The sequence below is a fragment of the Aethalodelphis obliquidens genome, unplaced genomic scaffold (assembly GCF_003676395.1).
Source record: "Aethalodelphis obliquidens isolate GAN/ISIS:26980383/991018 unplaced genomic scaffold, ASM367639v1 scaffold113, whole genome shotgun sequence".
Lineage (NCBI taxonomy): Eukaryota > Metazoa > Chordata > Mammalia > Artiodactyla > Delphinidae > Aethalodelphis > Aethalodelphis obliquidens.
This window is the reverse complement of record NW_020838057.1, coordinates 541,162-554,486: the sequence shown is the minus strand read 5'-3', so window position 1 is coordinate 554,486 and position 13,325 is coordinate 541,162. Positions and strand designations below refer to the sequence as shown.

The following is a 13,325-nucleotide window of genomic DNA, read 5'->3' as shown; positions in this document are numbered from 1 at the left end:
TTTGCCTATTCTTTTCATTCACAGGTTTCTTCTATGATGATAATTTCTACTGATTAATAAGGGGAGAAGTCTTACTGAACTAGTATTAAAAATTTCCCCTCTTGATTATACTTATAGGTTTTTTTTCAATGTGTTATCAAATGTACAATAAAAGAAAAATCTCTCATCAATTCAATTCACAGAGTTTCTCTTCACTATGATTTCTCTGGTGTTGAAGTAGGGCTGAGTGACCACTAAAGGCTTTTCCACAGTCAGTGCATATAAAGCGTTTCTCTCCACTATGCATTCTCTGATGAATAATAAGAGAAGAATTCTTACAGAAAGCTTTCTCACAATGATTACATTTGTAGGGTTTTTCTCCAGTATGGTTTCTCAGATGTACAATAAGGGAAGAACTCTCATTAAATGCTTTCCCACATTCATTACATCTATATGGTTTCTCTCCAGTATGAGTTCTCCTGTGTGCAATAAGATGAGAGCTACAGTTAAAGGATCTTTCACATTGATTACATTTGTAGGGTTTCTCACCAGTGTGGATTCTCCGATGGGCAACAAGGTGGCAACTCTGGCTGAAGGATTTTCCACATTTATTGCACTCATAGGGCTTCTCTCCAGTATGAGTCCTTTGATGTCTAACAAGGTGAGCCATCTGGCTGCATGATTTTCCACATTTATTACATTCATAGGGCTTAATTCCAGAATGAATTATTTCATGTTTAGTGAGGGCTGAACGTTCTCTGAATGCTTTGCCACATTCCTGACAGTTATAGGGTTTCTCTCCTGTGTGAGTTCTCTGATGGGCAATAAGGTGGGAGCTCCAGCTGAAGGATTTTCCACATTCAGTACATTTATATGGTTTTGCTCCAGAATGAGTTCTTTCATGTTTACTAAGGGCTGAGTAATCCCTAAAAGCTTTTTCACATTCATCACATTTAAAGGGCTTCTCTCCAGTATGCATTCTCATGTGGGCAATAAGATGGGAGCTCCAGCTGAAAGATTTCCCACATTCAGTACATTCAAAAGGTTTCTCTCCAGTATGAGTTCTCTGATGTCCAATAAGATGGGAGTTCCAGTTGAAAGACTTCCCACATTCATTACATACATAAGGTTTCTCTCCCGTATGAATTCTCTTGTGTACAATAAGATGAGAATTCCAGCTGAAGGCTTTTCCACATTTATTACATTCATAGGGTTTGATTCCAGTGTGAGTCCGTTCATGTTTAGTAAGGGCTGAACGATTCCTAAAAACTTTTCCACATTTATCACATTCATAGGGTTTCTCTCCAGTATGAGTTTTCTTATGTTGGATAAGGTAAGAGCTCCAGATAAAAGACGTCCCACATTCATTATATTCGTAGGGTTTCTCTGCAGTGTAAGTGCTTGTATGCTGTGTAAGGAATGAGTCATACCCAAAGACTTTCTCCCATTCATTGTATTTATATGCTTTCTCTACAGTACCAATTTTTTGATGTTCCATAAAGGATGAAAAGTAAAAGATATTCTCATATTCTTTGTAATCATACTGGTTTCCTCCAATATGAAGTCCTGGATGTTCACTAAATGATGGGCTCTGGTTAAAGATTTGATGGCATTCCTTATATTCATATAGTTTTTCTCCTGTATGCATTCCCATATGATCACCAAAATGCAGTATATGATTGAAAGATTTAACAGCATCAGTACATTTGAAAAGATTATCTCCAGTTTGCACCCTTGCAGGGTGAACAGGTTGCATGGAGTGGTAGAAGGCTTTGTCATACTCATTATTTTCACAGGTAATCTTATCTGCATACATTATGGCTGAGTTACATCTCCAACTTTCAGCATTTGTATCAGGCTTATAGAAATGTTCTATTTGAGAAACTTTCTGAGATGGAACAATGCTTAGTCTCTGGCTACACCCTGCCCCAAGTTCACAGAACTCAGCGCCTCTTTGAGACAGTACTTGCTTTTGCATGAAGACCATTTGCCTCATAGCTGTACTCTGGTTCATGTGATACATTTCTAATTGGTCTTTACATCCCAAAACTTCTAACCTGGAGAACCAAGGATCATCCCATATGTATCTCTCCAACTTCATGCTATGGGACTGTTCCTCCTCAAGAATGCTCTGTGTTGGGATCAACGCTTTGCTTTCAAGATTTCTCACCCATTCTGAAACAAACAGAAAATATCCATGAGAGCATAGGGAAAGAACTTCTAAGAGTAGAGTGGAAAAGGTAAGATTTACTGTCCATATTATTGAAAAGGTAAGCATGAACTTGTTTCCAAATAGACTTGTAACCCAGAGGAAGATTGTAATAGGAAAGAGAAGAATAGTAAAAAGTGAACAAAAGTAGTTAACCAGAATACAAAGTGTGCACTGAATATGAATAAAACCCATTTAGGAGTATCTTCCCATGAAAAGGAGGACCAGTTATTACGTGTGTGCAGGAAAGAGTTAACTCTACACACTTGAGTTGGTCACACTTTGCACATTCCCAAGAAGGCCTGTTTCATGACTGGCCCTCGGCCAACTCCTAAGGACTGAGATCCTGGAATGTTCTAACTCATAAGAGTGTTCTGCATGCTTGAACCCTTGAAGTATACTGTACCAACTTCTCTAGACAGTTTGTACAAACAATGTCATTTATGGTGAACACCTGCTTCCTTCTGGGGTTCTGGAGCTTCCATGATTACTCAGTCAGTCATGTGTGTCTAAATGACCAACCCCCAATAAACACCCTGGACTCACAGGCTTGGGCAAGCTTCCCTAGTAGATGACACTTCACACAACTCATTGCTGAAGGAATTAAGTGTGTTCTTTGCAACTCCACTGGGAAAGAACTACTGAAAGCTTGCATTTGGTTTCCTCCAGACCTCGCTCCATGCACCTTTACCCTCTGCTGATGTTGCTTTGTGTCCTTGCACTGTAATAAACCATTACCCTGAATATAATGCCTTTTGAGTCCAGGGAGTCCTTCTAATGAATCACTGAACCTGGGGGTTGTCTGGAGGATCCAGATGCATTTAATACTATTAAGGTGAAAAAATAATAACTGGCTTAACAAAAGACAGATGAACAACCAGCCCCTCAGAAACTAATGTTTAAATTATTAAAGTGTGCTAATTCATTTCTATGTTATAATGTCCTTACTGTTCCCCTACTTTGACACCTGCCAAAAAAAGAAGGGGATGGGGTTAAGAGAAAGTATCACCAACAAAGGCTTCAAGCTATCACATTATTTCCTATCTCACAGAGTTCAGTCAATAACACAAAATCATCCTCCTGAACAGCAAAAATCACGTGGTTTCAGGATACTCCTAAAGTTCTTCTAACATGTGTAGAATAATGACAAAAGAGATAGACTGGAAAGACAGCACACTGCAATGAAGCAGATACAGGAGTTATAGTCTGATAATCTGTATTTAAGTACTGGCTCTGCCACTATCCTTACGTGACTTTTCTGAAGATTAAATGAGATTGTGAATCCAGCAAAATGTCTGGCAAATTCAATATGTGGAAGCTACCTATCATCACTGCTGAGGTATCAGTCCTCCAACAACAGGGGTCTGTATTAGTTTCCTATTGCTGCTGTAACAAATTACCACACATGTTGTGGCTTAAAATAACAAACTCACTGTCTCACAGTCTGAAAGTCAGAAGTTCTAAATGGCTTTCACTGGGCTAAAATCAAGATAACTTTCCTTCAGAAGCTCTAGGGGAAAATCCACATCCTTGCCTTTGCCATCTTTAAAAGCTGCCTGCATTCTTTGGCTTGTAGCTCCCCCCTCCATCTTCAAAGTTTATCATTCCAACCTTTGCTTCTGTCAGTCACATCTCTGTGTCTCTGACACTCCTGCCTCACTCTTAGAATGACCTCACAATAACATGGGCCCATCCAGACAATCCAAGATAATCTATCTCAAGATCCCTAGTTTAATTCACATCTGAAAAAGTCTCTTTTGCCATATAAGGCACCATATTCACAAGTTTCAGATGTGGACATTTTGCAGGGGTGGGTATCATTCATTATTCAGCATACCACAGGGTCTAATGCTGCAGGTACCCAACAGGGCCTAGACCCTTGTCCTCTTTCTCCAGGTTTTTCTTCTTCTTCACTATACACCATTTTCCCTCTTTTATTACCCAAGTCGATTACAACAGGAGAGATCCTACTCTGCTCAAGAAATGGCACTTACTATCAATTTTAAGCTTAGCTTCTAGTAGTTAGGGAATGATCTTCAAACAACTTTTGAATTTTTCCAGTAGAAACTTTAAAAAATGGTAGCTGACCAAGTCACTGATTAGATAAATAATGTCCGTCCAGCTTCATACTCAGTACTTACGGCCTGAGTGTCTCTTCCACCTGTAAATTATAATCTATGTGATGAGGTGACGATCTAAACAGTTATGAATACACACATTACATCACTGAGAGTTTGTGGGGTTGTAGATGCTAAGCGGATGGGAGGTCAGAAAAGGAGACCACGACAGAAGCAATCAAGGAAGGTTTCACACAAGAGAAATAACATGAGCTCAGTCTTCGGGCATGGCTCAAATACAGACAGACTGCTGGTATGGCATGAGCAAAGGCATGCGTGATGTGACTGAAATGTAAGGAGGGCCTTAAGGATGCCAGCTGAGTAAACTGCAGGAACTAGTCAGGAAATGAGCAAAATAATAGAAAAAATTGGAAGGTCTTGAAATCTGGTCAGAGTTATTTAAAAGGCAACTCAAGTCACTGTAGGTTTACTGGCAGAGACCTCATAATGGAAGATTTCAGGGATATAAATCTAGAAACAACATCTGAGGGGGCTAATAACAAATAATAATTCACTCACCAACTTGAGCTGGAATTTTATGAGGGTGCCTACCTGAGGGTGATGTTGGTGGAAGCTGAATGACACAGCTGACATTTCAGAGGAAGAAAATCTCAGAAGTCAGAAAAGAGATTACTTCTTAGAGAGGAAAGAGCAGGCAGTCAGGATGACTTCCCCATTTCCAGCTTAGCAGACTCACAGAAGGTTGGCATCAGGGATATAGATCAAGAAGACGGGGAAACAATCTAGAAGGTAGAGCTGAGATTCCTGGTTCTACCAAGATCAAGGAGACAGTTGAGATGATTTCCAAGAAGGCAGAAGTGTAAGGATGGAGGTGGTGGAACCACAGGGCTCAGGACAGTTACTTAGAATGGTCAGCACTGACCATTAAAGCTTCTGGAATTCATGACTCCTTGGTGGAAGGTTTCAGATCCAGATAGGGGGCAGCTGGTTAAGACTCCACAAAAGTTCACTTCGTTAGATGGGAAGATGTACAACTTCAGGACTCAAGAGGGGGCCATGGTATATCGTTAAATTAAAAACAACAAGATACAGAATGATGTGTATTGTATTCTACCTTTGGAAAGGTGAAAAGTAACTACATATGCCTATATTCTTATAATTGCATTAAAAAACTTAGGAAACAAACAATAGAAATTATTGCAAGCAATTAACCTCGGTAAGAGATCAGTGAAATTTCACCACTCCATAAAAGCAACCATAAAACTGGCAAAACCTGACAGAATAAGTTTCTTCTGAATTCTCTAAATTAACCAAAGACTTGCAGCAACCCAGGGAGAGTTTATTCAAGGAAAACTGAGTTTCAATAATAACGGTGAGTTTTGTGGCATTTTAACTTACCCTAATCCCATCTGACTCCTCAACTCAGCAGTAGCCTTGGAAAATAACAGCTCACATTTCTGGTGATAGAAGGAACAGAACAAAGCTAGAGCTTTTTCAAAGCCTCATTCCCAAACAACAGTCATTATCTGACCTGTTTGGTGGTTCCCAGGAAGACCCCACTTGAAAGGCTTGTGGGAACTTGCACAGCGCTAAAAACTTCTAGGAAGTAGGTATTTGTCAAACGTTTAATGGCAATGTTTTAAAGCGTTACTGTCTGAGGTGATGGAAAACAGACGGGGTACACAATACACAAACCAGAAAATGAAAGGAAAACCTGAGGAGTGAGATGTCCATAGATTTGAAAAGTCCTAACATATTCCTGGGAATCTAGAAGGCCCATGCATACACACTGTAATTAAACTTTCAAAAGCCAAAGCCAAAGAGAGAATCCTGAAAGCAACAAGAGAGAAGCAAGTCATCATATACACGGGATCCTCAACAAGATAAACAGCTTATTTCTCATCAGAAACCACGGAGGCCAGAGAGAAAAAGAAATATGTCAACCATGAATTCTATACCTGGCAAAACTATCATTCAAAAGTGGAGAAATCAAGACATTCTCCGATAAAAAAAGCTAAGAGTTTGCTGCTAGTAAACCTGCCCTACAAGAAATGCTAAAAGGAGTTCTTTAGGCTGAAATGAAAAGACACTAACTCGAAATACTGACTACCAGTAAAGGTAACTACATAGGTAAATACAAGAAGACGATACAAATGCATTTTTTGTTTGTTTCCTATCTGATTTAAAAGACAACTACATAAAGCAATAATTATAAATAAATTAAAAATCTGTTATGAATCTATGTTGAAACACAATGTACAGATGTAATTTGTGACAATAATAGCACAAAAGAGGGAGGACAGAGCTATACGGAAGCAAAGTTTTTGTATACTATCAAAATTAAACTGATAGTAACCCAAACTAAATTGTTATAAATTAAGATGTTAATTATAATTCCCAGGGTAACCACTAATAAAATAACCCCAAAATTTATAGTAAAAGGAAAGTGGTTACCTGTGTGTGCCTCTGTGTGTCTGTGTGTCTATCTGTGTGTCTCTCTGGAGAATAATAATAATGTGGATAAGAGGAGAGAGTATAAATGAGATTTTTTTCAGCTTACACATTTTATATAGCTTTGAGTTTTTTGAATCATGTAAATACATTATCTATATTAAAAAAACATTTTTTGTTGTTTTTTTGTAAGAAGAGTTAGTGACTACAGGCCACAAGTTTGGCAATAAAACATTAAAAAGCAGGTAAATGAATGAGAAGTCTTCTTAGACAAAGGGACAAAGCAAAGAACATGAGAGGTGAGGAGGGAAACTGTAGCATACAAAAACTGTTACCGTGTTAAAAAGGTGGGCATCTTTACTCTGAATCAACAGCAGAAAAAAGTCAAGGGATAAAGGGATAAAGCTCCTTGGAAGGAACTGTGACCATCTCTGAGGAAGTGAACTCCTCACGGCCTCAGCCCACTTCCCAAACAAGGATGGCTTGGAGGAAGGTTCCTCGCTCCCACCTGGGGTCTGCTCTCACCTGGACAAGTGCCTTGAGGAGGATATGCCTGCTCCACCGACCACGGTTCTTCTCCTTGCTCCAACAGGGAGATGACCTCAGGCTTGGCGATCTTATTCCCTACATGTGGAGGAAAAACACAGACTTGTAGAGCCATGTAACCCTCCCTTGTCTATTTCTCATGAATGACTTCACTTCATGCTTTATGAGCAATAGGGATTTCATCCTTGAACCTCAGGGCTCAAGATCATCTCAGCCCTTCTGAGGCCTCGTAAGCTTGTAAACAGAGAGTAGCACAGGGGATTGCAAGGAGGACAGCATCGTTTACTTGGGCAGTCCCCGCCTTACCCACAGAGAGCAGATGCCCATAGGTCTCCAGCATCACATCACGGTACAGGGTCCTCTGAACAGGGTCCAGCTGCCCCCATTCCTCTTGGGTGAAGTCCACAGCTACATCCTTGAAGGTCACTGGTTCCTAAAAGAGCACACATGTTCCTCCTCAGCCCGGAGCTACCCCCACTCCAGTGTTTTCTGGGGATGGAGTGAGGCTGACAGCCCTGGAGAGGAGATAGTACATAGAGGAATTGTCCTGGATGCGTTCGGTGTTCTCACTGACGTGGGTCAGGTCTCACTGGGAGCCACCCAGGGCCCTGCATTTGGGATGTACTCTTAGGGAGTTAGATATCTGGGCCCACAATAACCACAATAGAGATGAGCAGGTCTCTCCTAAGATCTTGCCCAATTCTAGTTAACACTGGCTAGTATGGACAGGACTCCCATCTGGGCAATTCCTCCTGCTTCTCTGGAACTGCAGACACTTAATAAGACCGAGACCAGGACCAGGGTGGATGCAGACTCTGAGCCCTGGTCACAGACCAGAGAACCTGGGGCTCAAGTCTGCTCCACGTGTAGATCTAGGACCTGGAAGGGTGACCGCCTTCTTGGCCACAGCAGAGACACTTCCACTCCCAGATTGTCTCCGACCCAAGGACTGGAGGTAGGGGTGAGACAGGATTAAGCAGAGCAGCCCAAGCCAAAGAGAATCACTTACAGTTGCTGTCAAAGCACTTTGATTTTGAAAAAGTTCAAACTGATGTTTTTAGGAAAAAGAGAACCAAGAATACCCACTAGAAAGCTAAAGGGAAGTCTGATTTTTGCAATGAATGCATCCCTTACAGTCCTTTGAAGCCATCAACGTGAGCCTCAGGTATCTGGGCACTTCCAGGTTGTGGCAGGGGGACTGGGGAGCGAGCTGTGCTTCATGGGAGGTGAGTGAGAGACAAACCCCACAGCCCCTGTTCCTTCCTAGGGCCCCCTCTTGGGCTGTCTGTGCACTACAGTCCTCCCTTCCATGTCAGTGCAGAATCATCCCCAGGACAAACACCCACTGAATGGATACACGTGCAGTGCGCTTCCACTCCAAGCATCCCTCCACTTCCTCACAGCCTGCTATTCACTTCTCTTCCACCCACATGTGGCCTTCCTTTCTGTCCTGAGAGTCATCCCCGACCAGGGTCAGCCCTCATGCTGGTCTTCAGTGTAGACTTTGCTCTGCTGGTCTGAACTGCTCCTCCTCCACCTTCACATGACTGGCTTGAAACACAGAACTGCTTCTGCTCCAGTGATTCTCTAACTCCAAAAAGCATTTACAACTGCTATTCACAACCTCCTTTAGTGAAACCCTCCTTAGCCTTGGACTCCTCCATTCCAATTTGTTTATTTTCCTCTTACAGATATGCCCAGGCCTCAGTTTCCTTACTGGCTGCTGCTTCTACATTTTTGGGGTAAACTTTTTTACTTAAATGTAACATTCGGGTAGAGAAGTGCACAAAACCGAAGTGTGCACCATACCTAAACTCAATGCACTTTCAGAGTGATCACACTTGGGAGACCAGCTGGGAGGCCAGGCTTCCTGCCCAGGGTGCTCCTGGTGTGCCCATCTCATGCTCCCTAATCTCAAGGGTGGCACCTACTTAGATGGCTTCAAAGTTCAATAGTTAACAAGGTCCAAGCCCACACCGTGGCAGCTGTCAAGCTGGTGGACTGAGCCACAAGTTCACCTCCCACCCTTCCCAAGACCCCAACAGATCCCCATACACATACTTAAAAAGGAACAAAACCACCACATCTAATTGACACAGAAGGAATGAAATCACTAGAGAGATTCTGCAACCCCTACTAAAATAGTGGACATTGGCAATGATCATCGATGACTGCTAAACCACAGGTGAAAGGCATAAGGGAAATGTCCGATGGAGGGGTCAGGCTGACAATACCTGCAGCCACTAATCCATCACATCACCTGGAAATGGGCCAACCAGACAACCTGTGCCCACTGATGCAGGACAGTAAGAAGGACCCAGCACCACCTATCAAGTACTCTTGCCCAAAATACAAAGCCTGAATCTGCCCTATCCTCTAGCTCAACTACCAGTCTATGGGAGACAGCTGGATAGAGGAACTCATCCAAGGACATCACAAAGGCAAAATCAGGCAACCCAAGACAGGTGACCTGGTTTCTTCAGTATATGAAGCACATGCAACATGTGGTCCTTGCTTGGATCCTGATTTGAATAACAACTGCAAAAGACATTTTGGGGACAAGTGGGGAAAAGTGAATACGGGCTTGGTATTAGGTAATAGTAAGGAATTACTGTTGTTAATTTTGTTGGGTGTGTAAAGGTATTGTGTTTATCTTCTAAAAGGTATGAATGTCTCAGATACATACACAGAAGTGTGAAATGATACAGTATCTGTGCTTTGCTATAAAATACTCTAGTTTTTTTTTTTAAAAGGTTGTCCGAATAAATGAAAAGGCAGAAAGTTGGAAGGTGACATTTGCTAAGGCTGGTGAATGTGGGTGTCTGTCGTCAGCTGAATAATGGCACTGCCAAAGACGTCCATGTCCTAATGACTGTTATCTTAATATGACAAAAGATGTCATAGTTACAGAGATGTGATTACGTTAAGGATGTTGAGATGGGAAGACTATCTTGGATTATCCAGTGGGCTCAATGAAATCACAAGGGTCCTTACAAGTGAAAGAGGTAGGAGTGTATGCGTCAGAGAAAAGGAGACAATGCAAGCAGAGGTCGGAGTGATGCACACTGAAGATGGAGGAAGGGGCCATGAGCCAAGAAATGGCAGGTAGCCTCTAGAAGCGAGTGAAAGCAAGGAAGCAGCCTCTCCCCTGAGCCTCCAGAAAGAACACAACCCTGTAGACCCATTCTAGACTTCAGACTCCAGAACATGAGAATAAATTCATGTTGTTCTAAGCCATTAAGTTTGTGGTAATCTGTTATAGCGGCAACAGGAAACTCATAGGGTTTTTAAATCTCCAAAAGTTTTTTGTTTTTTTTTCTTTTTTGCGGTACATGGGCCTCTCACTGATGTGGCCTCCTCTGCTGCAGAGCACAGGCTCTGGACGCGCAGGCTCGGCGGCCATGGCTCACGGGCCCAGCAGCTCCGTGGCATGTGGGATCCTCCCAGACCGGGGCACGAACCCGCGTCCCCTGCATTGGCAGGCGGACTCTCAACCGCTGCGCCACCAGGGAAGCCCCTCCAAAAGTTTTTTTTAAGAAAGTAAACGACATAACGGGCCAGCGAAGAGGCCGTCGGCATGTGGTGTTCTACACATTCCCGCAAGATGGGGAGATGAGTGTGGGTGACCAAGGAACCAGAGCAAAGGAGACCCCAGGCCTGCACATTAGAAGGGGCTGCAGGGGAAGCAGGACCCCAAGAGAGGCTCTGGGCTCTGAGCTTAAATGCCACTGAAGCCAGGAGAATCAGGCTGCAAGGTCTATACTCAGGACCTCTATATTCAGGACAACTTTGCCAGTTGCCCCACATCCCTGCCAGCCAGTTTGCCTTGTGGGAAAAACTCCCTGGACCCTCCTCATACTCAAGAGTGTGGGAGGTTCTCAGGCTGCCTGGATGAGTGACTACCCTGGAGTTGAGACCCCTTCAGCCCAACACAGGGAGAGGGGAGGGGTCTGTGGCCTAACAGCCAGCTGTGCACCCAGGAAACCGGAAGCAGAACCGACCTGGTGATCCTGGCCCACCGAGGCACATGGAGATTAGAGTGAGACTTGTCAGGGGAGGGAGGGAGAGAGACAGATAGAGACAGAGACCTAGAGGCAGGTCAATCAGGAACCAGACCTGCTCAGGTGCACAAAGCAGATCTGTCAGACACAGCCCCACAGCTCTTCTCTGGTAAACAAAGACAGACCAGAGGGCCCCTGCACACATGAGGAACATCTGCACAGGTGGAAAGACTGAACTTAGCAGCTAAGAGGACAGAGAATCCAGGCAGCAGTCACATCCAACTTCCAATGACCTATACTTCTAATTCCCAGATTGGAAAGATTCGGTATAAAATAGGACAGGATAATACAAGAGGCTCAGAGAATATGAAGAAGAGATAAAAAACACAGCAGTCAGGGGGCCATCTAACAGACAACCTCAGAAAAATAATATAAAGGAAAACAGGAGGGAATTTTTTAAAAACACAGGACTTCTTTAAAAAAGACACAACCAACACTAGCCATAAACAAAGACAGATATATTTGACAAAAATATACCAAAAAACATTTCACTGATAAAAGACACCATAGAGACAAGCTATAGATTTGGAGAAGATAATCCATATGTGGCAAAGACTCAGGATCCAGAAAGCATGAAATGCCTACATATTAATGTGAGAATCTACAGAAATCTAGGGATGGGAGACACACAGAGAAAGAAGGAAATACAGATGGCCAATAACTCATTTAAAGATATTCAACCTCACTAGCAATCAAAAACATGCAAATTAAAATAATGCAATAAACTTTTGTGGTCTTGAGGTAAACAAAAATTAAAAGACCCGATATTAATATTGTCAAGTGGCAGCAAAGATGCAGGGAAATATGCACCTTCTGAGTGGGGAGACTGAGAAGGGGCTTCGCCCTTTCAGAGCCACGTGGAAGCACTGGTCACACGGAAAACACAAACACCCTAAAACTCAGCGAAGTGCTGCCTCCACGGTATGCCTAGATAAACTTAAATGTGCGCACAAAGCAAAACTAAAAGAACTTCCACAGGGCTTTGTTTGGAATAGGAAAAATGGTGGAAGGAGGAAGGACTTATAAGCTTATTCTCAGAAGAGATGAGTAGAGTGCGCTTCTCTGATGTGGCAAAAGGAATGTACTTGACCTTCATCTACCACATGGATATACCTCAAAATTGACCTTGAAAGGTGTAGAAAAGCTGCATGTAGAAAAAGCATTGTTAAAAAAAACAGATTATTACCTTATAATGTCTATATAGTTTATTACCTACATGAGTATGAAAATGGATTAACTGTGTACGTATCTTAAGTGGTTGTTGTCAGGAAGGGTGCAAAAAGAATGTGATTGGGGACTAAAAAGAACGAAAGGTAAATATGGCAAAACATTAACGATGATTTGGAGTGGGACCCTGTTTAATCACTTTTTATACTTTTCTGCAGTTATGGAATTTGTCAAAATAAAAATTTAAATAAAAAATATTTTCAGAGTTGAGAGATGTCATCAAAACTGGAAGGGCCCATGGACTGCCAATCAGGAAGAAAAAAGACCCCTAGCAGAATATGCCCCAATGTCAGGGCCCACAACTCCTGGAGGCCTTAGGGATACAAAGAAAATGCAAAACTGAGGCTGGTGATGAAACAGAAGAGACAGCAGAAGATAGGCACCTAGTCTCACCAGCTGTGGAGACAAGAGGTGGGGCTGGGAGACGAAAGCCTCAGTTACCTAATGCTTAGGAGCAAGGAAGCAGAACAGAGAAGGGCCCCACCCCCTAGGTAGGAGTGAGCCCTTCCATTTCACAGGTAACCCTTACCTGAACTCCTACTTTCCAAATATCATCTGCCAGGATGACTTGCAAAGATGTTTCACCCAAATTCTTGTAAACATTTTTGGACATGTTGCTTTGTACAAAAGTATAATCATTTATCTAGACATTCTAAGGCACTTTATGAAATCTGACACACCAGCCTCACGTTTAAACTACAGGAGGGTTTAAGAGAGGATGTAGGGGGTTCTGAGCTGGGTCTTAGCTGTTTACCTGACAGCTAAGGATCTCAT

General features: G+C 42.6%; 1 protein-coding gene across 1 annotated transcript in view; it reads right to left on the bottom strand.

Annotated features, from left to right (window-relative positions):
- Window positions 1-216: 216 nt before the first annotated feature.
- ZNF606 (zinc finger protein 606) overlaps window positions 217-13,325 on the bottom strand; it is a 52,761-nt gene continuing 39,652 nt past the window's right edge. The window contains 4 exon segments of the mRNA XM_027097372.1: window positions 217-380; window positions 383-2,154; window positions 7,243-7,341; window positions 7,570-7,696. Of these exon segments, the coding sequence (XP_026953173.1) occupies window positions 339-380; window positions 383-2,154; window positions 7,243-7,341; window positions 7,570-7,696 (2,040 nt within the window). The 3' untranslated portion in view covers window positions 217-338.